General features: G+C 39.1%; 2 protein-coding genes across 4 annotated transcripts; one reads left to right on the top strand and one right to left on the bottom strand.

Moving 5' to 3' along the window:
- Positions 1-181: 181 nt before the first annotated feature.
- Positions 182-19,328, bottom strand: fkbp15b (FKBP prolyl isomerase family member 15b). Of its 3 annotated transcripts, XM_026269713.1 has the most exons (30): positions 19,279-19,328; positions 17,336-17,442; positions 16,486-16,564; positions 16,169-16,238; positions 15,295-15,369; positions 15,125-15,223; positions 14,891-15,040; positions 14,190-14,258; positions 13,967-14,110; positions 13,650-13,777; positions 13,512-13,560; positions 13,067-13,192; positions 12,822-12,912; positions 12,574-12,650; positions 10,212-10,254; positions 9,954-10,063; positions 9,774-9,872; positions 9,490-9,584; positions 9,254-9,356; positions 8,272-8,304; positions 7,777-7,948; positions 6,809-6,945; positions 6,562-6,717; positions 6,270-6,422; positions 5,745-5,837; positions 5,277-5,390; positions 3,546-3,653; positions 2,806-3,434; positions 1,258-1,384; positions 182-670 (listed from the first exon to the last, which is right to left on the bottom strand). In XM_026269713.1, the coding sequence occupies exons 1-30, from the start codon at positions 19,326-19,328 to the stop codon at positions 590-592; spliced, it is 3,567 nt and encodes a 1,188-aa protein (XP_026125498.1). In that variant the 3' UTR covers positions 182-589. The 3 variants fall into 3 exon arrangements, with proteins under 3 accessions (XP_026125498.1, XP_026125499.1, XP_026125500.1); XM_026269714.1 differs by lacking the exon at positions 8,272-8,304; XM_026269715.1 differs by lacking the exon at positions 1,258-1,384.
- A 633-nt stretch (positions 19,329-19,961) lies between these two features.
- Positions 19,962-24,420, top strand: LOC113106742 (uncharacterized). Its single transcript, XM_026268771.1, has 8 exons — positions 19,962-20,058; positions 20,754-20,896; positions 21,028-21,193; positions 21,287-21,347; positions 21,419-21,531; positions 22,097-22,172; positions 23,362-23,521; positions 23,944-24,420. Exons 1-8 carry the CDS (start codon positions 20,054-20,056, stop codon positions 24,078-24,080), a joined length of 861 nt encoding a protein of 286 aa, XP_026124556.1. The 5' UTR covers positions 19,962-20,053; the 3' UTR covers positions 24,081-24,420.
- The last annotated feature ends 223 nt before the right edge of the window (positions 24,421-24,643 follow it).

Raw genomic sequence — 24,643 nt, forward strand, 5'->3', positions numbered from 1 at the left:
ACACACACATATTAATATCAATTAATTCATTGGTGTGTTCTTTCTTACTGTATCCCATATCACTACTTCCCTTTATTGATGTATTTGACTGGTAACTTTCTATCATGTCACATTGTTTATTACAGTTTTCCCTCTTTTAAAGTATGACCTGATAAAGAAATCAGTCAAACACTAAAGAAACTATGACAGACAGTCTCATTTCTTTATTAATATGCAACTAATTGCTGTTAGTACAAGGTATAAATATTAATAACAGAGACAGCAAGCTGAATTACACATCAAAACCCTGTTAAAGATGGGGATATCATAAATTAAGATTGAAAAAAATAAAAATCAACCGTTTTGGAGTCAGTATTTGTAGATTTAAAGATGATTTTTCTTTTTTTTTATGCACGTGCAGTAAATCAGTTTATGAGCAGCAGTCGATCCATACTGCCAGAGAGATTTCATTCAAATGCTTTTGAAGGTTTTGGGCAGGAGGTTACTCTCTGTTCCCGGGACCGTCCCAGCACACAAACATCACTTCCTCCTGTCTGGTGTTGTTGCCAGCAGTGGTCTGGTTTTTAACACTGGACTGAGGAGGTTCCCATCAGCCCAGCCAGTCCAGGTCATCAGCATCATCACTGTCATCACCGAACAGAGGGGCGGGAGGGGGGCGTCCTTTCAGACTCTGAGGAGATTCACACAAGAGCATCAGACAGTTCAATGTTCATTTTAGTTCCTGAACAAAAACACTGTATATGGCATTTACTGACTAATAATCTCTGCCTTTGAGTCCTGCCCCCAAACTCACACTCCTGGTTATAGCTCTGTGCATGTTTTCATAACCTTAGTCGTACTATGCATTACACAGTACTACAATAGAAACACTGAATTTTCATTATTGAATCAATGCATCACAAGAACTGTTTTTTCCTAGTATCACAGATCTGTCTGGAGTCACAGCGCGTTCAAGGTGGGCATCAAACCAACAATCTTCTGGTAGCCAGCTCTAAACCACTACACCGCATTCATTCACACACTAGAAGCAGCATACTGGGGAACTGTCAACATTAGGAGACAATCTAGACCTTTAATGATGACACATAGTTAATGAGGTTAATTACACATCTTCTAAACGACTGATTTGTCTAGAAAGGACATTTTCAGTTTTAAATGACAATCAAACAGTTTGTGAGAATGAAGAGCAGAAGAGCAGCAGATGGATGTGGAGTGTGTGTGTGTGTGTGTGTGAGAGAGAGACAGAGGCATGCTCACCAGCTCCTCCTCCTCCTCTTCATCGGCCGCTGCGGGTGTGTGTGCGGGTGCGGATGGGGGCTGGGAAGGGACGGGACTCTGGAAAAATGGTTCCTCTCCATTTTCCTCTTCTACCCTCTCAGACGGACTGAGAGAGTAGCAGGGTGAGCACAGATGAGACGAAAGACAGAGAGAGACAGGACAGAGCGTCTGGATGACACACATGCTCACAGTGAAGGTTAAGCGGGATTGTGTTAGTTGATACGCTTACGTTAATTTACAGTGTTATACAGTACCAAAGATTTCTGAGGTTTACCAACAATCAAAACTATTTTTTTTTGTTTACTGTTTGTGCTGCCATGTGATTTTGTGGGAATGAGACGGTGCATCTTCTCTCACATATGAGAAGATGATCCATTACATAAATGTTAGGCCTATTTTACTGTGAAATGAAAACGCAGGCCTCATTTACTCACCTTCAGTTTAATCTAATACTCTTTGACTTCCGTGAAACACAAAAAGGAGATATTCTGAAGAATGTTTCAGCTGCTCTTTCGCACAACGATCATGAGTACAAACAAACGTGACAAATTACATACCATGAAAGTGGTTTATAGGATGTGCACACTTTTTTTCCAAGTTTTCTTAAGTCATGCAAAAGCATGCAAAAGACTTTGATTAAAGCATACAAAGTCAAATGGAGAACTTTTATGGAGCTTTTCTGTCCTGCTGGAAGCCTCCCCTGATCACTCTATGGGCCCTATCATACACCCGGCGCATTGAGTGTTTTTGCTAGTTTCAGCCCAACGCTAAAAAAAAGAGGTGTGTTCAGTCCTTCAGGTGCAATGTTGGCACATCGCTATTTTGAGGAATTGAAAATAGTCTGCACCATAGACCAACTCAAACCTAGTCTGAAGTCAATGGCGCAATATATACATGCATTTTATGTTATTTAAAGAGCATGTGAATAGAAAATGCACCTCTGGGAGGGTCAACAACACGCGGTCACTTTGCTTATTACACAGAGGGACGCGCAGCAGCACACAAACAGGCCAAATATTAAAAATAAAAGGGTTACACTGTACAAGAATATTATTGTGTAGGCCACATAACTATAAAATGGTCATTCATGTCATAATGGATAATCATTGCGTGTATCAGACTTAGTCTAACTATTTGCTCATGCATGAGCAGATCCATTCTCTCTCTAGAGATGCGTTCAGTCTCTGCGCCTAAATATTGCGCCGTTTAAATCGCGAATCCACCATGGCGCAAGCACTGATAGCAAAGTGGATTCGGAAACACTTTAAACCATTCACTTAGATCATTAAAATAGGGCCCTATGATTCATTGTGTGGAAAAGAACAGCTTGAACACTTTGCGAAATATCTAGGTCAAGAGAAAAATAATTTTGTAATTATGCTGGTTTCATATGGTTTAGATTTTTTTTTTTTTTTACAATGTGAAGATGAGTAAATGCAGATTTTCATTTTTGGGTGCATCCTCTTTAAACAACCTGGAAAAGGAATCTACTGTCCCCAGAGATCGTGTTAGCGGGTGAGTGTGTACCTGGAGAGCAGTGCAGACGTATCGCTGGACTCGTCCTGGAGAGCTGGAGGAGGGGGCGGCGGGTTCGTGGGAGGTCCACCTAATGTCATGTGTGTGCTTTCTGCTTCATCTGAAGGCCCTGAAACACTCTCATCAGTTACCTTCACTTCCTGTGTGGGACGAATCTCCTCAGGTGGCTCTGTGGTCACTTCCTGTTTGGCTGTGACGTCTCTTTCAGTCTCTTCTTGGTGTTTAGTTTCTGCGCCGCTCTCACTGTTCTCCTGATCTTGCACATTGCGTTCTGTAACTTCCACTTCCTTCTCTTCCACAACTTTCTCTTCACTCCTCTCTTCCACAACTTCCTCTTCACTCCTGTCTTCTTCTCTTTCGAGTTCCTCTGTTTCGTCTTTCTTCTCCTCTGCTGGTGGACCATCTTTCTTCTCCACTTGCTGTGGTGCATCTTCATCCAGGCCTGCAGAATCCCTCTCTCTCTGCTCCTCCTCCTTTTCCCCGGAGTCGTTTACATGCAGCTCACGTCTAGGCTGAGCGTCAGTCTCCCTCTCCTCCTCCTCATCCTCGTCTTCCTCTTCTTTTTCACTGTGTTCAGATGAAGATCTCTCTTTTCTTGTGAGCAGCTGCAGGGTGACATTCTGTGATTGGAGGAGAAAAACACACTTTGTGGCATCTTTTATTGGCAGAATGAAGTGTTTTGAGATTGGGAGCACAAAGCTGACATTGTGTTGGACAGAGGTTTGCCAGACCTTGATAGTGCTGACCAGCACTCGGAGTACATCACTTCCTGTGTAGGTCTCGCTCAGATCAAACTCCCCTCTGAGAGACTGAAACACTCCATTCATCACGCGCTTCACCTGAAAACAAACACAGCTGCGCTCAGAAAGTGTGATCCACGCAGACTATGCTTACTTATAGGATGCAAATATAAATTGTTTCAGACCCCAAACTTTTGAATAGTAGTGTATAAATAAATAATAAAAAAAAATAATTTAGATTGGGTCAACAGTACCAGTAATCAAAATTCATGTTACATTTATTTAAAGGGGGGGTGAAGTGCTATTTCATGCATACTGAGTTTTTTACACTGTTAAAGAGTTGGATTCCCATGCTAAACATGGACAAAGTTTCAAAAATTAAGTTGTACGTTTGAAGGAGTATTTCTGTTCCAAAAATACTTCTTCCGGTTTGTCACAAGTTTCGGAAAGTTTTTTTCGAGTATGGCTCTGTGTGACGTTAGATGGAGCGGAATTTCCTTATATGGGTCCTGAGGGCACGTCTGCCGGAAGAGCGCGCGCTCCCGTAGAGCAGAGCACTGAGAGCACAACAGACGTTCACTGATCAGAGCGAGAGCGTCGCGAAAAGTCACAAAAGAAGTGTGTTTTTGGTTGCCAGGGCAAGACAACCCTGCACAGATTACCAAAGAAAAAACAGCATCAAGGGACCAGTGGATGTAGTTTATTTTTACAGAGCATCAACGGAGTTGTGCAAGTGTTTGTGTTTGTTCCCTGCATTTCGAAGATGCTTGTTTTACAAACAAGGCCCAGTTTGACGACGGATTTGCGTATCGTTTATTTGTATCGTTGCAGTCCCAACGAAAAAGGGTCACGATCGTGTGTTGGAACCGCAGGCGGTGAGTAAAACTGCTTCAAATATCTCTGTGTTGTTAACTTAGCTATCAGCGCGTAAGCACATCAAGTAAACAACATGCGATGTTGTCATCAAACTGCACTTTCCACATGTACAGCTTAAAAAAAAAAAAAAAAAAAAAAAAAGACGACACAAAGTGGAACTTAGTCATTTTCCAAAACCGCTAAGCAAATATATACAGTTTCTGTTATCCATGGTTTGTTTTGGATTATGTTTTTTTTCCTCACGGTAATGTCACAGCTTCCAAACGCTCTCAACGCAAAAGCCTACTGGCGCTCGAGATTCTTTAGCTCCGCCCACACGCCACGCCTCCAGCCGCTCGTGTTTTTCCGGAAAAAATCGGTACAGACTGTCTTTCTCTTATAAATATAATAAAACTAAAGACTTTTTGGAGTTATGAAGGATGCAGTACTACTCTATAGGTACTCAAGATTAACAGGATATTGAGTGAAAACGAGCATTTCACCCCCCCTTTAAATATTTTTATTTTATTTTAATTAATAAATTAACTGTCATACTTCCTTACAATTCATTAACTTTATTATACACAAAATTTATGTAAAGGTTACAGATGGTAAAATAATGCACAGTATAATAACACCAGCATTAAACATATAGGAAAAAACAGCCAGAAGTCTACAGTTTAAAACAAAGATTCACACTACACTTGGTAAATCTTGTGCAGATTTATGACGTTTGCTCCAAACTGAGAGCCTCTGAAGCATCATATTGAGACTGACAATACAGCATATTCCACCTTCTTCTTATTCTCAATTATAATGACACCTTTGTTTGTTGATGTGATACAGTTGCAGTGGTAGAAGTCTCACCTCTTCTGCCGTGTTTGTCTGCTGCTGCTGCTCCGTCAGCTTCCTCTCCAGCTCAGAAACCTTCGTCTCTCCCTGCTGCTTCAGCAACGCCGCTCTCTGCTCCAGCGCAGAGCACTGAAACACACCGCTCTCAACATGTTACAAAGCCCATACAAGTCCTGAAGACCTGAAGCACTTCGCCAACTGTTGACTTATGGTTTACACATTTTTATTGTTTAAAAGTCATTTATATTTAGAAGTCTTGAAGACAGAGTAGAAAAAGGGTCAAAGAGTTGGGTAAAACTAAATAAAGACTATTTTGGGTGCAAGAAAAATAACATCACAAAACCAACAGACTAACATTGAAAGAATGAAAGAAGTTCCATGTAAAACAAGAAAAATGTAGTCTTTTAAACAAGCGTGACTTGATATTTTCATACTGACTAGAAAACCAGACAGCGGTGAATCTGGTTTCTCTCAACGTCTCACCTTTTCTCTCAAGGCCTGTAGCTCTTCTCTCTGGTCCTGCTGCTGTAGTGAAAGCTGTTCCTCTGATTCACGGGACTGCTTGAGTGTATTAAACTACGGACAGGAGATCAAACAATAAAAACCTTTTGATTAGATAAGTGATTGTCTGTTCAACCGATTAAGCAAAAGGCTAAATACGAATGAGTTTAAGAAGGCTTTTCATTTCCAAAGTATTATAAACAACCGTGGACTTTCTTGTGTATGTGTGTGCATCATGAAAAAAAAAATACACATCCATGTGAAAATGGGCTGAGAAACGAAAAACTAGTTGCAATCTGCTCAGAGGAAGACAGGAATCCTGTTTTTTTTGGCTGATAAATGGTACTAATGGTTGTCGAAAGCAAAAATGCTACAAAACACTGCATGTTTTTTGAGAAGGCTTGATATGCTCGAGCAAAACAGCCACTTCTTTTGGAATCAGCTCCCCAGAGTGAGTGAGAAAGGAGTATTGGATTTGATTGGGTGCATGGTGAGGTGTGTGTGAACCTTGTCCTGCAGCTGTGTGAGTCTGAGCTGCAGTGTGTCTCTGTGCTCGGAGAGTTCAGTCATCTCTCTCCTCTGCTGTTCACGAGCCGCTGCCAGAGCCTGGTCACACTTCACCTGCCACTCCTGCTCCAGATCGGCCTGCAGCTGAGACAGCTACACACACAGCCACACAATCAAACTACTTAGAAAACATATATCAAGTGTCAACCGTTTTAAACACTCAGTTACTGTTAGGAACAGGGAAGGAAAGGTGCCGTGAATTCAGCATGGATCTGTTCTTGTCATCATGTACCTGTTCAGCTGTAGCTTGGTCTGTGCTTGTTCTGGCTTTACGTAATTGGCTCCTGAGGTTGTCTAACTCCTGCTGGCCCGCCCTCCTCACTTCCTCCAGTTCCTCATCGCAGCGCTGTCTCTCCAACTGCCACTTCCTCTTCCTCTCAGAGAGAGTCTGAATCAGAGTTTAATGCACAAGATGAGGATTCAATTATTTGTTGTTTTCCCCTCACACACGTACACACAGTCAGAAGTGTGTTACTCACTCTTTCCAGATTGTCTTTCTCGGTTTTCAAGTCCTGTAGCTCTTCCTCCAAGTTGTTGAGTTTGTGCTCCAGTTCCTTTCGTTTCTGTTTTTCCAACTTGTATTGACCCTGCACTCTGTCTGCCGTCTCCTTCAGCTCTGAAACACACAGATACAGACACTTACATCAAGCCTTAACCAGCTGTTTTCCATGCTAGTACCAGTCACTAATGTTTGACTAATTTGTCCTTACTAAAAGCAAAACTAGTTCCTAACAAAAAACTAAAAACTCAAACAAAAGACAAAACAAAAATAATTTAAAAAAGGCCACATAAACAACAAGACAAAATACAAAAATGAAAACAAAACAGCAAAGCAAATGAAAAAACAAAATACATAATGAAAGAAAAACAAGAATATCAACAAAATAAACAAGAAAACAAAACAAAATAAATTGTAAACAAACTATAAAACAGAAGAAAAATGAAAACAAAACAAAAAAGAAAAATTAACCAGGAAACAAAAAAATTCACTTTAAAATGAAAAAGAGATAAGAATAAAAGCATATTTTAACTTGAGACAATTTTGCCTTTTATCATTATTTGAATGATAATTTTCATTAAATCTTACCCACAAATTAATTTATGCATCATGACAATATTTATGATATTGCCTTTAATTATAAATTGTTTAAATATTTAAATTATGTTTAAGAATACAGTAATACAATAATAAGAATAATTGAGAATAGTGAAAAAATAAAAATAAAAGGTAAAACATTTGCATTTATTATGGTAATGAGAATATGCTTAATTAAAAATAATGTACAAATATACGCAAATCATTATTTATTTTTTTCTTTAATTTTTTTTGTGAAATGTGACCTGTATATGTTTATTGTTAAATTCACCCACATATTTATTGTTAAGTACATATTTTTGCAGATTTCGATTTTGGACAAGAGATTTGGCATGGTTAGCTGGTTCTCACCCAGTATCTGCGCCTCCAGTGTTGTGGCGTGTGTGCTGTGCTGCTGACTGTCCTGCAGAGCCGAGTTGAGTTTGGTCTGCAGCACTGCGGCCTTCTGGTGCTGAGAGCTCAACTCCAGCTGCAGCTCCGACACGCGCGCCGTGGATGACGCCAGCTCCTCCGTCAAACGAGCCTTCCAGAGAGACCACATGAAACCAGCTCATCCTTAACTCATGCTACAACACAACTACTCTGATGAAATGATGATGGGATTGTAATGGAAAGAAAAAAGATACAGGGAAACACAACCGGTGACAAGATGATATGTCAAATATGGTGGTAGGCCTATCTATCTCTCTCTGCTGAAAGCTGAATGCTGATTGGTCAGTGAGTGGTGCTGGTTAAAACAGAGTGAACAGAAAGAGAAAAGGGAAATGCTTCACTGAAATAAGTGATGGGAAACAGTGAGTGAAGACTATGAAGAAATGTCTGAGGCGAGACAGCGCTTTTGCTCACCTGATCCCAACTCAATTCCTGTGGCAGAGCATGCTGGGAAAAGAGAGCAGTCACCACTAAAGGCTCTCAGCCAATCAGAGCAGAGATACATGATTAAAGGTAGAGCTATTTAGGAGTTTTGGCTGTTTCATGAACGCCAGATTAAAATGAGTGTGTAAAGAGAGTGGTTTTTGTGGTAAAAACAGGAATTCAGGAACTCAGATTCTCTTTTAGAAAGACTATGATGGCTTTTCCAAATGGTTAGGGCTTGTTCAGGTCAAAAACTAAGACAGAATCATGCATATCCTTCACAAAAAAGAAAAAAAAAACGCCTAAAATGATTGAATGTACTGCAGCTTTGCTCAAAAATGACTGATTATTACGGTGTAAACCCACCAATAATCATGATGTACTTACATAATTAGTGTTAGTGACAGTAAGAGAGAAATAATCGGAATATTTTTGTGCACAATTATATATTATATAAACAAAAACTTTTATTTTGCATGCGATTAATCGCGATTAATCGTTGCCCAGCGCTACTCATATCAGAACATTTCTTTCCTTTCCAACACTTATAAACCTGATGGTGTCAAAGTCCCAGCGATATATATTCTCTGTCCATTATATTGCATCGCCACTCCTTAAAAATGGTGGAAATTCAGACAAACTTATACAAAAACCTGCTGCGAAAGTGTAGTTTGTTGGATTTCAAGTTAAATTTGCACCATCCCGGAGCGACCGAGTATCACACCATTATATTAAACTCTACTAAAACACGATGGGAGTTGAGTGTCCTGTGCGCTTCACCTGAGGAGCACTAACTGTACGCCATGTAAAGATGTTGCCTAAGAAGAACACTTCAGATCAGGCACCTGGTGTAGTCATCAGCTCATGTAGGCAGCATAAAGCATGGCAGCTCACTGAAGCTTGAAACAGAGTTGCTCTGGTGTTTGTGTGTGTGTGTGTGTGTGTAAGGGATTGGACTGTTTAATAGAGTTACCTTGTCTTGCTCTGCCTGCAGTATTCTGGCCTGATTCTGTTCACTGCTGTTCTTCAGAGAGTCGTTTCTCTGCTCCATCCTCAGATTATTCTGCTCCACATACCTACACGAACACAAACATGATCGTCAAAACAGGACAAGAAGTGACGGGGATAAGTGCAGGTAACTAGGTAAAAATACAAAACATGGAAAGATAGAAAAAAGTAAGAAGTCAAATATGAAGTGAGAGTGCTGACCTCTGGTTCTGATTGATGAGCTCGCCGATCTTACGGTTCTGCTCCTCGATGCGGGAGCTTTTCTCAAAAACCTCTTTCTTCAGACATTCATTCTCCTGAAGTCACACGACAAAATATTTCTGCTTTTTAAAGCATTTCATTTTGATTGACTGAAATTGGATTTATTTTCATTTGCTTTCCATCAACTCATAACCCGACTGTAGTTCCCTCAAAAACGGCAAGTACTGAAAAATATGAATGAGGGTTTGATCGGCCAATCACTGCTCACCTGCCGATTCATTTACCTGTATGATTCTCTGAATGTTGTGCATGATCATTGCTGTCTCCATGGATACGTTCGATAAGCCCAACGAAACGCTGCCTTGCTTTTGTAGGTCATCAATCTGGAAAAAAATAGAGAGAGATTTCTCAGAAAGTGTATAATGTAACAGTTACTTAGAAACACTGACTTGTATTATACCAACCTTCGAAGACAAGTTGTCCAGTTTGTCTGCTACTTTCCCAACAGCCAATCGGATTTCAGTGTTGTGTTGTCGAGCCTCTGTCATCAAGAAGGATGTGACATCACTAGTTCCTTAAAGACACAGACAATCATTCACAATCCCAACCTTAAAACATTCACATCTGCAGCTGGTAAGCGACAAATAAATGTGATATTTACGTCAAAGCAGGAAGATTTCGTAGGTTGTATAGATTTTGTAGTGCACAGCTATGATCTTTACCTTGGTAAGGCACAGCCTGTGTGGGGTACATCTGACTTACAGGCTGAAAAGAGGAAAACTGTCAAACACAGTCAACTGAGGTTTTATACTTGCAGCAGCCATTTGTACAATATACGTTAATGAATTACTAGTTAGTCTGTAATAACAAACTCTGTAATTCATTTGGTTGCACCATTTGTTCTTGAGGCAGAATGTGTAGCTAGTAAGCACTTTACTAAAGTAATGCATTAAAAACCGCATTTAAAATTGATATAAAAACGAAATACTGAAACAAAACATTACATTTTATTTGACACGCATGCACGGTTTAATAAATCAAGTGTGTGTTAAAGAGATGCTAACAATCATTTATTTACATGTCCTCTCTCAAAAAGCAGGTGAGTGTAAAAACTATGTCTAAAGAATTGAAGTTTGTCTGGTAAAACATGAGCTTACTGATGCGGAGTTACATTTCAAATTTTATTGTACAATGCAAATAGACATACTGCACGAGTTTGTGCCTCTTCGGGTTGCAACTAAGCTATGTTCCACACAGCTGGTGCAACTGGCAGCAGATCACTAACTAACAGCAGGAGCAAGAATACAGGTGCTGGTCATCTAATTAGAATATTACCAAAAAGTTTATTTCACTGATTCCATTCAAAAAGTGAAATGTATACTATATTCATTCATTACACACAGACCGATATACTTCAAATGTTTATTTCTTTTAATTTTGATGATTAGAACTGACAACTAAGGAAAATACCAAATTCAGTATCTCAGAAAATTAGAATATTGTGAAATGGTTCAATATTGAAGACACCTGGTGCAACACTCTAATCAGTTTATTAACTCAAAACACCTGCAAAGGCCTTTAAATGGTCTCTCAGTCTAGTTCTGTAGGCTATACATTCATGGGGAAGACTGCTGACTTGACAGTTTCAAAAAGACGACCATTGACACTTTGCACAAGGAGGGCAAGCCACAAAAGATCATTGCAAAAGAGGCTGGCTGTTCACAGAGCTCTGTGTCCAAGCACATTAATAGAGAGGCGAAGGGAAGGAAAAGATGTGGTAGAAAAAACATGTACAAGCAAAAGGGATAACCGCACCCTGGAGAGGATTGTGAAACAAAACCCATTCAGAAATGTGGGGGAGATTCACAAAGAGTGGACTGCAGCTGGAGTCAGTGCTTCAAGAACCACTACACACAGACGTATGCAAGACATGGGTTTCAGATGTCGCATTCCTTGTGTCAAGCCACTCTTGAACAACAGACAGTGTCTCTCAGACAAAAAGGACTGGACTGCTGCTGAGGGGTCCAAAGTTACGTTCACTGAAGAAAGTAAATTTTGCATTTCATTTGGAAATCAGGGTCCCAGAGTCTAGAGGAGGAGAGGAGAGGCACACAATCCATGTTGCTTGAGGTCCAGTGTAAAGTTTCCACAGTCAGTGATGTTTTGCTGTGCCATATTATCTGCTGGTGTTGGTCCACTGTGTTTTCTGAGGTCCAAGGTCAACGCAGCCATATAACAGGACGTTTTAGAGCACGTCATGCTTCCTGCTGCTGACCAACTTTATGGAGAAGCAGATTTCATTTTGCAACAGGACTTGGCCCCAGAACACACTGCCAAAGCTAACAGTACCTGGTTTAAGGACCATGGTATTCCTGTTCTTAATTGGCCAGCAAACTCGCCTGACCTTAACCCCATAGAAAAAATGATGGGGTATTGTGAAGAGGAAGATGCGATATGCCAGACCCAAGAATGCGGAAGAGCTGAAGGCCACTAACAGAGGAACCTGGGCTCTCATAACACCTGAGCAGTGCCTCAGACTGATCGACTCCATGCCACGCCGCATTTCTGCAGTTATTCAGGCAAAAAAAACTTTGTATTCAGTGTTGTACAAGCTCATACTTTTCATGTTCATACTTTTCAGTTGGCCAAGATTTCTATAAATCCTTTCTTTGTATTGGTCTTTAGTAATATTCTAATATTCCGAGATACTGAATTTGGGATTTTCCTTAGTTGTCAGTTATAATAATCAAAATTAAAAGAAATTAACATTTGAAATATATCAGTCTGTGTGTAATGAATGAATATAATATACAAGTTTCACTTTTTGAATGGAATTAGTGAAATAAATCAACTTTTTGATGATATTCTAATTATATGACCAGCACCTGTAGTGATCATCATTTACTCACCCTCAACCTGTTCAAAACATGCACGAGTTTCTATGTTATTCTGAAGAATGTCAGTAACCAAACGGTTTCTGGTCCCCATTGACTTAGAAGTCAACAGAAGAAAGAAACTCGGCTCAACTTGAGGGCGAGTAAATGATGACAGAATGATTTTTCACATCACTGGTGAGTCAGCCACCTGAAAGGCATGTAGTGCTCCGGGATTCATGGGCTGGGGATTGGCTGTTGCCATAATAGCCGGTAGAAGGGCCGAAGCTGGAATGAAGAGAGAGTGAATACAATGTCATAAAACTAAAATGAACTGTATAGCAGAAGAGCATTTGTCCGCTGGCTCTGTAGGTTTACGCTAAATTTCATTATGAGTATATCTTATTGAAAAAGTGCATTATTTTACACAATGTTAGACTGATTTGATATAGGAGTTACCCTGCAGTGAAGGTGGCGGGCATGAGGAGATGTGCACAGGCTGCGGTGATGGTGCACTGCTGTGTTCCTTGATTCTGGACACACTCGGGTCCTGCAGTAATAACAGGATCAGAGCGCATGAGGATCACACTAGATCTTTTTATTATACGACACAAACATAGATTACAGTAGCAGATGTTTGTGCTGTGTCTGGTTAGGAGACCACTGTAATGAAGATCTCAAAGAATGTCTCACAAAAGCCTTGCCTCGAGTTCGGAGTCGCTGGAGTCTGGCTGTGAGGGCGACGGGGCCGGGCCGGTCATGAAGGGCAGCAGCGGCTGGCCCATTCTGGCCATGCGAGAAATCAGTTTAGCTTTAGTGGCGTCAGGATTCTGAAGACATTGCAGAATATGTCAGACAACACACAGACATATTCATTCCACTGCAGAAGGTTTATTATTATTATTATTAGTGAAGCACTGATATTACAATTCTAGTCGATAATTATTTTCTTACTATGACTGATTACTAATGTTGGCCAATAATTACGTTCCTGATATACTTTGCACACCTATTTGTTATGAATATATATGTTCTGCACTAACCACTAATTAGTTTTATTGTAGTATTTATTTACAATAAAAATATGGCTTAATAAAACAAAATGCTAAAACTCAAAGTGTGGTTAAACTGAAAAGAGCCAAATCTTACACCGAGCTGTTCACTGAGGGAGTCGGATTTCGCTCGAAGAGGCAATTCACTGTAAACAAAGAGGAAACCTCCATCAAATAATATTAATGCGAACAGTAATCTCCGGTCAAGCTGCCACAGAAGGCCTGTGGGACACACCTGGGTTTGCTGGCTTGTGGGACAGTGCTGAGGGGCTGGTTGAGCTCGGACGGGGTCAGACTCTCCACGCTGGGAGCAGGAGACGGAGCCGCCGAATCTCTTGAGCTTCCATCCTTTGCAAACTTAGCCTGAGCATGCATCAAGAGAGAATACAGATGAAGAGAGCCGGGCTGGATCTCAATTCACATATTCTACAACACTATAAACTGTGTCGAGGATGCACAAGCACATACCTTTAGTATGTATTGACATTATACAATGTACATTATACAGTCAAACACGAATAAAGGGAAGCTCTGAATGTGAGAATTACGTACGCGACGAATCTCGGCTTCGAAGATTAGCGTGCTGTCCGGTGGGACGCGGTTGGCAATGCCCTGAGAGCCGTACGCCAGACTGGGTGGAATCACCATGAGTCGCTTTCCACCTTTCCGCATATTTAACATGCCCTCCTCCCAGCCCTGAGAGACGGACAGACGGAGAGAGAGCTTTAGACTGCATCTGAGTGATAATAACACATGTAATCCACTTCCCTCTCACCTTAATGACCTTCCCAGCCCCGAGCTTCAGCCTCAGCAGCTTGTCTTTATTCAGATTTGAATCAAACATCTGGAGAAGAAAAGAAAGAGTATATTACAAAGCTAGATAGCTACAAATAAAACTATTTATCTACACATTACTTCAGATAAAATAATTTATCAATATATATTTCATCGCGCACATAAACGACAGTCCAAAAGTTTTTTTTATATATATATATATAAAGATACATACTTTTATTATTCAAGGACACATTAAAGTTATCAAAGGTGACAGCAAAGACATTTATAATAATATATATATATATATATATATATATATATATATATATATATAGCAAATAAACTCTGTCCGTTTGAACTTTTACCCACCAAAGAATCCTGGAAAAACATTGAAAAAAAAAAACAATTTTTTTAAAATAAATGCACCCTTGGTGAGCACAAGATACTTCTTTTAAAAAGTGAACTTACGGAACCTTAATGTTGTTCTACAATTCTCATAAAAAAAAAAAAACATGTTTACACTTTGAACAGAATTTTAAACAGAATTCAAGCATAATCTCATAATATATGCATCATGCAAATACATTGACTTGCTTAGCGCATACTACATTTTGGATCATAATGACCTCTTATTTACTCACCAAAGCCATTTTGGACACTGTGCACACGTAAATGTGGTTATTGATAAAACATCTTTACCTGTCCAATGGTGTGGTTTTGCAGTAGCCAGCCAGAGTAGGCCACTTCTAAAGAGTCTCCGTTCTCCACAGCCTGACCCTCACCGAGAACGAGATCCTGGATCAGGACCGAGTCGAACGCACCGCTGCAGTTCACCTTGGCAAGACAAACCTGAAAGCCATAAAACAAAGAATGACAAACCACAAGAAGCTGCTCATGCAACACCACACGACGAAGAACCCATAAAATACAAACCTCTTTACAGAAATCTGTCGCTGCTTTCTCAGAGTCAAACATCAGCGACCAATTCTGTCTCTGGTCATCATAAAACGTGCAGTAGTTACTGGGCTGGACCTGAATGTGAGAGAGATGATTAGAAAACAACCAAGCGTTGTCTAACTTGAATTATGTGAATAAGAGCTCACGGTGAGGACGAAGCCGCTGTGGATCCTGGCGGCCGTCACCTGCTTCTGTTGACTGACATACAGCAGGATCTTGTACTGAAAAAGCGTGCAGACATGCAAACGTGTTAAAGGTACAATTTGTAAGACATTAGCAATAAAATATCCAAAAACCACTAGGCTAGTGTTATATATTTTGTCCAGCTGATTACTAACAATATCTCTAATGTTTTCAACTACTTGTAAATCATGAGAAAATTCACACTCTAAACAGTGACACGGGGCAGTGCAGTCGCCTGTCAGTGACGTTAGTTCTTCTTCTTAGTTTTATGGCAGATTACAACAAGGCTTATCAGGTGCATACTGCCACCTACTGTATCGGATGAGGAAATCACATGATGACAACAGTGTCGTTGACAAATGCGGAAGTAGCTTTGCGACAAACTTCAACTAGAAAGAGATGCCGATCTCGCTTGTGTTTTACTCGACAGGTGAGTTGTTTTGAATCGTATATTTACAGAAAACCTATGCTATTATAACGATCAACGAGATTAGTATTATGGGGCATACACGCCAAACGCGGGTGATCGCGTCCCGAGACCCGTGCGAGGAGGCATCTGATCCATCGTCTGATCGCATCTTTGCATTGACTTTGTATGTAATCTACTCGCGCAAATCGTTGAACTCGCGTTAGATCCATGATTTATCTTTCCGTCTGTCTGATGGCCGTCAGTGGTTGGGTAGAAGACAACAAATCCCATCATTCCACGCTCCTTCTTAGCCTCATCAAACCACGCGATTGTTATTGTTTTGATAGTGCGTCCTCTAGTGGCAGGTCCTACAACCTGTACCTTTAAGAATGACTCATTCAAAAGAAGAAAAACGTGATCATTCTAACCTCTTTAGTTGAATGATTTCCAAGCACTGCAGCTCCAAGCTTGCCTTGTTTCACGTACTGTCCGTTAACACTGCACAGAAAACACCGTGATCACTGCATATCTCGATTCATAACATCAGTCTGCAAACTGTACATCACTTCAGACAACCAGCGCTCAAGATAAACACTGTACATGGCACTTTGCTTCGGAAGACTTAGGAAGTAAAATGTGCAGCACTACAGATCAGGTCATGTTTCATGCTTTATTCATTACACTTCAAATTAAACAACAAATAATACACAAAATTAAAAAAGCTTCTGCGTCTTTTCCAACTTACTATCTGTATGCATGGACTGCAGTAGCAAAGAGAACTGCAGGAGAGTTTGGTGGAGGTGCACCCTTTTGGTTTATGGGTCCTGTAAAACAAAACATATAAAGTTTTATCGTTCTTTTATATTTATTATTTTTCACTATGAGCTTCTCTTATACTACAGTTCAAAGGCATGCAAAAGTAAGCATTAAAATGATCAAAAGTGATAGTAAATATATTTTCACAATATGTTTTACACTTAAACACAAAACAGATCTTTTCAATTGTAATAATATTTCACAATATTACTGTATTTTTAATCACATTAATGTAGCCTTCATAAGTCAAAAAAACAATACAAAAGAATCTCATCAACCCAAACATTTTCAGCCTAGGCTATATCAATATGAGATGTTTGAGTGCACTCCACCGTTTTAGCAGATGCAGTTCATTCTTACAATATTGTGGTGTCATTATTGTTTCACAGTTTCAGAGACTATTGATATGTAGGTTTGTGTCAATATGATTTGCCCGATGCAAACCGACATCAGTGCTAAATTCACATGTGTGTTTGTGCCACTTGCTGATTTACACTGTTCCTTTAGCAAATCAAGCACTAAACTAACACATTCAGCGTGTGCAAAAGAAGAAAGCATTTTATTTCTCTAGGATCCTGGTAATCAATTGTCCGTTGTTTGCTGTTGAACCTTTAGAAACCCCCCTTTCGTATGGAAGGTTTTTGGTGCTGTGCTTGCAGATTGGCTATTGTGTTAGATATAGTTTGTAATTATAAATGCTAAGGAGTTTCTAACTCCTCACCAATGTTTTTTTTTTTTTAAGCATCAGTTCACACTCGCAGAGGCTCCTGCAGTCTTACCTGGATTGGTGGGGTTCTTGCGGGGCTGTTTGGGAGCTGTGTACTGGAAAGACTCGTTCCCCTGGCTTGCTGCCTGGTCCAGTCCAAACAGAGAGGCTAACTTTGCTCTGGAGTCACAAAAGAGCAGCAAGTGAGCCCACCATTACACTGCTCCACTTGTGTGAGATCACATGAGTCTCTGAACCACGCTCAATTCTTAAATTAAAGCTAACCTAGTTTTGACTTCGAATGACTTTTTGATTCAACTTTAAACGGAGAACATCAGTGAACACCTGCAACAACGTATGAAACCAGAACAAGTATGACTTCCACGATATCATCAGGAAGCTCTAACACATACGCCACTGACCCATGAATCTGTCTCCAGCTGTAGTCATTGTCCTGCTGTCCTGCCATGCTCAGCTGACCTGCTTCTGAGCCGGAAGATATGCACTGATGACCAGTCAATGAGCTTCATGCCACATTTCCAATTGCATGTAATATCAGCTCTCTTTAGCAGCTCTGGCAGGGACTACTCCGCGTGACTGTGAGCGCCCCTGCTCTGATCCGGGACGTGTAACTAGCAGCATGTGAGCGGCATTAACACGCTGACTCTCCACCTCTCTACAATCCTTCTCAACAGCTTCATATTCACTACTAACACACGTGGATGCCAGCATGGAATTTAATTTATGGATATATTACCAGTGAGAAGAAATGTAGTGGCTCCAAAATTGAGTGACACTTAAAGAGGTTTGAAAAGGGGGTCTGGGGGCCACAAAAATGGTTTAGGTAATGTGTGTAAATGTTTAGAGAAAAATTTTAAACAATGGACATTTTTGTATGTCCTTTAAATAAATGATTAAAAAAAGCTATAATTAAATATAATAATAGAAATTAGTGAAAAAATATAAAATGTAAATAAATAAGTGAACAGATAAAAAAATATATAAGAATAAGTAAATAAATAATACATTTAAATAATAAATAAATCAGTACAGTACTATAATTAGTAGAAAAAACAATGTCATAATGTAATGTAAAGCCTGACATTTAAATAACAGCCACTTTTTATTTTATTTCATTCAAAATTTGTAAAAAAAAAAGTTGATTAGACTTTTATGGCTTCTACAGTATCATGATACAGGCGAATATAGAGCTCATACTCGAGGAAGAAAAAACATCTGAGTGTTATTATCCCAAACTGAGCAAAAATATGAATTATGGTGCAGTTGCTGATATTTGTATAGACAAAAAGCTAAATTAAATCTTGATAGCCGGTAATGTAAATCTTTAACAGTATATAACAGTAACTTTAATACTTTAACAGTATTAGAAGCATCAAATATGATACAGCAGGGTATCACATAAGCCATACATAGAAACTTATTATAGGTAACACTCAAAATGTCTGAAAGCCTTAAATTACATAATTTAAAGTTAGTTCTGCAATTTCTTTGAGACTAATGCTATTTCATGTTCAGTAGTTTTTGGGGTCACTAGTGATGTTTAAGTGGGCTGTGACACTCAGGAGTTCAATCTGGCATTGAAATACTTCACAGGCTGAGATGTTTGTAGTGGACTGGACTTGATCACATCAACACCTCAAACAGAAGAACTGTTGAAGATCACATGATCAAGGACGTCATGGAGAACATGTAACATTCAAGAGCTGAATGTCATTTCAGACGACTCACTTCTCTGTTTATGTGCTCTGAAACTAAAGTGTCTTCAAGTTGATCTGTCAGACATAAAAAGCTGCACTATTATATCTGCTAATGTTACATTTATGTCCATTATTAGCCAGTCAGTGAAACTTCTCTTCTCTTTGGCACCAGAACTGTTTTTTCTTCCCCATACCGTCGCTTCGTTTCAGTTTCTGTGTTACACATTTACCCCAACTTGATTTACACAGTGAAAGAGGTTTGTCTGACGAAGACAGTGTCTGTCTGGCAGGAACTCACCCTCCAGCGGGAGACAGAAAGTCTCCGTCCTCGTCGTCTGCTGCGAACATGGCCCTGACTGATCTTATTCAAACCACGAGGCGAACTGAGGTGCCAGATGTACTTCTGTTCCAGCTGTGAAGTAATGATCACCTGCATGCGGCGAGTGAATATTAACGTGTAATAATTCTCTCCAGACGCTTCCTGGTTCTGCTGGTGTCAGCTGAGGCGTCACCTGACCGCACGCACTTACGTCGGCACTTCTACGCAAGCTCGCGCGCGAGAACTAAAAAGTGATTAAATCACATTTAAAAAATGTAAATATTTTTAATGCGTTTACAGTTATTGTGCTGAGTTGTTTAGATGTATTAATAATACGAAACTAATTTAAAATAAGTTATTAAGCAAAATGGATCTCCTTTATTTATTCCTCGTGTACTACTTACGTTTTACTTACATAATTAATTATTATTTATGTTATTATATTTCATATTATTATTTATATTTATTCCATGATGCATCAACTGTTGTGAAACTATAGTAAAACTAATAGAAGTTTTAGCGGAAATGTTTCATAATCTTAATTCGAGAATCTGTTTCATTTCTATTATGGATCCGACAGTTTGATTTTTATAACTAATACCATAGCAGCATCATTATATGATTTGCAATAACGCTTTTACAGTGAAAGTAGGCCAGTGAACTTCTCCTGTTGCTAAGCAACCAAACTCTACACAAGCGAAGACACGCGTTTGTTAACGCTCGCGAGGATATGCTCTAATGTTTGTTTTTACAAATGAGGTAAGTGTATATAAATGTGTATATATAATTATATTACAATTACACCAAATGGAGAAAACGAATCCAGTTCAAATAAAGCGTTAGCTAAGCGCTTTTCTTAAAGGAAATAAATGATTATCACAATAATAGGACGTTAAAGGGTTGTTCTGTTTTTTATTTTTTTTATTTTTTTTTCACATTGTCATTTTATTCAGTAAATTAATAAAAGCATGTGTGGTTATTCGAACGGTTCTCACTAATAATATTTTATATGCTCGAATATTAATAGGCCAAAAAATACACTTTAAAGGAGTATTTCACCCCAAAAAGTAAATTTGCTGAAGATTTACTCAATCTCAGGCCATCCAAAATGTAGATGAGTTTCTTCATTCCAATAGATTTGGTAAAATTCAGCATTTCATAATTTTCTCACCAGTGGATCCAATGCAGCACAGTCTGGATTCTTGTGATGTTTTTATCACCTGTTTGGACTCTCATTCTGACGGCACCCATTCAGTGAGCAAGTGATGTACTGCTGCACTTCTCCAAATCTGTTACGATGAAGAAACAAACCCATCTTAAATGGCCTGAGGATGAGTAAAGTACTGTATGTTTTCATTTGTGGGAGAACTATTGCTTTAAGTCTTTCCACTCACAAATCTGATCAGGTTCATTGTAGTTCTTTGAAATCTCATCTATTTCCCTTCATTTTTCAGGGACTTTGAGGCCAGTGTGGATGGAGCCCATTGTTTCAGGGTGCTGTGTTCGCACCCCTGCTGCTGGGACACCGAGCGCCGTTGCACCAGAGGAATCAAACGCCACACTCCAGTAAGCGTGAGGAAACACTCTCCCAAAAATGGTGCGTTTCCATTCCAGATTTCTGGATATGCTGCATAATTTCTTTGAGTCATCTACATCCAGTCCCTTTTTCATTCGATGTTTGTCTGTATAATGCCATATTGTTGTTCTGGTCTCTTGTAATACGAGCAGAGGACTTTCCATCTCTGAGTATTGTGAATGTCTCTGAATGGGCTGGACGGGGGAGACCGATTAAAGAAAGGCCACTGTATGGTGCTGACACGTCTGAGGCGTCTTTGAATGATGTCTCTTGTGTTTCTCTCAGCAAACAGACACAAGACACTCAGAAGATTAAGAGGTAAGTCTAATACATCACTGCATTAATACAAAAGTGATCAGAACTAGTATTGTTCAATCCTACTACTCACAGTCTCTGGTTATGGTTTGGCAGGGCACATCTTTCCTTCCCAGACATCATGTTGCCCAGTGATAAACCAAACAACATGGTCAAGGTATGTAGAGGCTACACTTGACTAACAAAATATCAGTAATCATATCTGAATTATGCAAATCGTGATTGCAGTTAAATCCAGTTGACATCAGTGCTTTGATGGGCCGCTCTGAGTTGCCACAGTGTCCAGTGGTCGTGTGGATTCCCAACCCGCAGCATGAGCCTCAGTGGCTCCCTCAAAACAAGTAGGCCTGACCCGACAATAAGTGCTTCCCATTGTATCAACAAGGTTTTATAAATCAGAAAAGTAGCACTGCATATTATAGTGTTTTTAAACCACCTTTATGAGTTATTGATATCAAACATGTGATGACCATATGTCCTCTTTTTCCTGGACATGTCTTGGCATGTCCGGGGTTTCTAAATTGCCTTAAAAGGCTGTGTTTTGGCTTTGTTTTCCTATTGATGTTCTCTCTACAATCCTCATGCATTAAATGTATGAAAAATTAAAGCATCGTAAATGTGTACATACTTGTTTTTAATGTTTTTTAATTGAAGTTCTAAAAAGGTTTGCAGGAATTGTGATCTGATGACATGTCATCAGTCTGTGGAAAGGGTCCATAGGAATACAAATTCAAAACCTGGTCATCTTAGGCCATTTAAGTAAGTCCTGACCAGGACATGTCTGGGAATAATAGAACGTATGGCTACTTGAAAAGAAATTGCAAACTTATGTTCAATAGTCAGATGTACACTGTTTTTTAATACTGTCGTTTAACTGATGTGTGGAATCTGTTTTTCACTACGAAGGTCTAGATCTCCAAACATCTCTATAAAAGAGTTAGTCTGCCTTCCATCTTGTCCAATGACAAAGCCGTCCATAGCGGTGAGTGACCAGGCAAGGTTTCTGGTATAATTATGCAGCCATAATATTCACGAGTTCACCCTTACATCTAATCTGAAGGCAAATAGTAGGCATATTTTGGCGTGCTGTCCTGGGGGAGGGGTCCGGGCCCGGAGCATAGCCCGAACCCAAATAACTCCCCCTATCCCAATTTGGGATAAATAGATTAGAAGTGAGGAGTTGGGGTGGAGGAGGGTTGCCGAAAAACTGTCGTGGGACAGGAGGTAGGAAGACTGGATATATATACGCGTGCGTGCTATAAGATGATTAGCTAAACGAGATGCACCTGTACCAAATTGGATGATTATCTGATCGTGCTTCTCCCGAACTTTGTTAATAAAACCACATATGTGAAGAAAATAAAAGTAATTGGTAGATGCCAAAACTTTGTATATAAAGTTTTAAGAAAAAATAAAGATTTTATATGTCATTTAAAATATATATTGTTAGTATTAATACTTATTAATACTTAATTTTGTATATATTCAACTCCTTAAAAATAAATACATAGATTTGTCTCTCTCTATAATTATTACTTTTGTTTAAAATGTCTATTCAAAAAATACAGTCAAACCAAAAATTATTCAGACACCAGTTATATTTGTTTTATTTATTGTTTTATAACTAGTGGGTGCAGGACACTATAGTGCATTTATGTAAGTGAGGATAGCAAAATAAAGTAAATTGTGACATATTATACCCAAAAATTCTTCATAAAGTGGACTACCAGTCAAATTTAGGACCAAAATTATTCAGACACTTTGACCTGACCATGTTTTGCTTAAGTGTTTTTTTCTTCAATTGCTGATGCTACCTTTTTACACCGCAGACTGAACAAATGAAGCATTGCTTGGTAACTGGTCGAGCTAAATTGGTATTATTTAATTGTGTTACATATTCATTCCTTTCTATCATCAAGATGAATTTGTTCTGACACAGTTTAACTCGGAGTTCTTGAAACATTTTATGACTATTTTTGAAAATATAGCGAATAAACTGACAATATGAGAAATGTTGAAGATGTCTGAATAAATTTTGGTTTGACTGTAAGTGATTTATTTACATTTCTATTTTTAAATATTTTTTGGGATTAATTAAATGGATAATCATGGAACACGCAGAAGTGTGTTTGTCCAGCATAATTCTGCTGTCTTTGATTGTTTATATTCAGGCCAACCAGTGGAAGAAATTGAATGGTCGTAAAAAGAGAGGGAAGAGAGGAATGAACTCCACACAAGAGGGCGCTGGCAGCCCACGGTGGGTGGGCATTGGCTTTAATCCCATTCCTAAAACCACCCCACATCACCTCTCCCACAGCCTGGCGTTCAAACGTGAGCATACATGTGTTTTGGGCAAAACTGACCCATGTTAAATAAAATAATTTCTCAGTTACAAACTTAAAGGGATAGTTTAGCCAAAAATGATGGGACTGTCCCTCATGTCTGTCCAAACCTTTATGACTTTCTTTCTTCTGTGGATCCCAAAAGAAGATATTTTAAAAAACGTTTTGGTCCCACTGACTATTTTTATCCACATCGGACAATGGAAGACAATGGGACACGAAACAACTTGGTTACCAACATTCCTCAAAATATCTTCTTTTGTGTTCAGCAGAAAGTCAAACAGGTTTAGACAAGAATGACATGAGTGTGAGTATAAAATTTCATATATAATATGATATAGTATATTGTATTTCAGTGTGTCTATTTCTTTCTTCCGTTTCTTTCTGTCTCTCCCCCTCATCTGTCCACAGATATTGGGTGGGGATCAGTGGATCAGAAACTGCCGAGCCTAACCACACCACACCCAAACCCAAACCCAAAGAGCAGCCATGTCAGTCCAGCCTTGAGCCTGAGTTTAGGATCAGTACAGTGCTGGGGAGGCCACTGACACAGACCTGAACACATCTCATACTTACGCCACATTAAGAAGAAAAAAAAGGGTTTTAATCGTTAATGGAAAGTCTGTTCCATATTTGTGTCCAATGATTCAGTGCACTTTGTCTGGAAAGTCTATTCCTACTTTAACAAAGACAACAAATAATTAAAATGTAGCCAGGAATGTGCATTATGATGATAAACAGCAGAGGGATTCAGATCCTAACTGAACTCATATATGCTAGATGAATAAAACTGCAATCAACAATTATCAACAAATATGCACTATTGTTTAAATGTTGGTTATGGAAAATGTTTTAAAAATAAATCAATACTTATGTACAACCAGAGAATATTTAGTAGGCTATGTAGTTAAAATCATCTTTTTACCTGTGATCAGTTTTGATCACTGCTTTTTAGACTTTTAAAAAATAGTGCTGTGCCAACACAGATAGTTTATAATGTATAAAAATAGAGATTTAAAATACCTCTATAAAAATAGAAAACAGCTGTTTTAAAAGAGTATCTTTATTTTAAATTACTGCATTTTAAATACCATTTGTGAACAGAAGGACT

Source organism: Carassius auratus, chromosome 8, assembly GCF_003368295.1.
Source record: "Carassius auratus strain Wakin chromosome 8, ASM336829v1, whole genome shotgun sequence".
Classification (NCBI taxonomy): domain Eukaryota; kingdom Metazoa; phylum Chordata; class Actinopteri; order Cypriniformes; family Cyprinidae; genus Carassius; species Carassius auratus.

Bases quoted from the DNA above. Each gene is read 5' to 3' on its own strand.
- LOC113106742 (XM_026268771.1), top strand. The intron at 20,897-21,027 runs GTGCGTTTCCAT...TAATACGAGCAG, and splicing joins GAAACACTCTCCCAAAAATG to AGGACTTTCCATCTCTGAGT. The intron at 22,173-23,361 runs GTGAGTGACCAG...GTTTATATTCAG, and splicing joins TGACAAAGCCGTCCATAGCG to GCCAACCAGTGGAAGAAATT.
- fkbp15b (XM_026269713.1), bottom strand. From the start codon at position 19,328: ATGTTCGCAGCAGACGACGAGGACGGAGACTTTCTGTCTCCCGCTGGA. The intron at 17,443-19,278 runs GTGAGTTCCTGC...TTGTGACTCCAG, and splicing joins TTTCTGTCTCCCGCTGGAGG to AGCAAAGTTAGCCTCTCTGT. The intron at 14,259-14,890 runs GTAAAGATGTTT...TTTCTTCTCCAG, and splicing joins AAAACCACACCATTGGACAG to ATGTTTGATTCAAATCTGAA.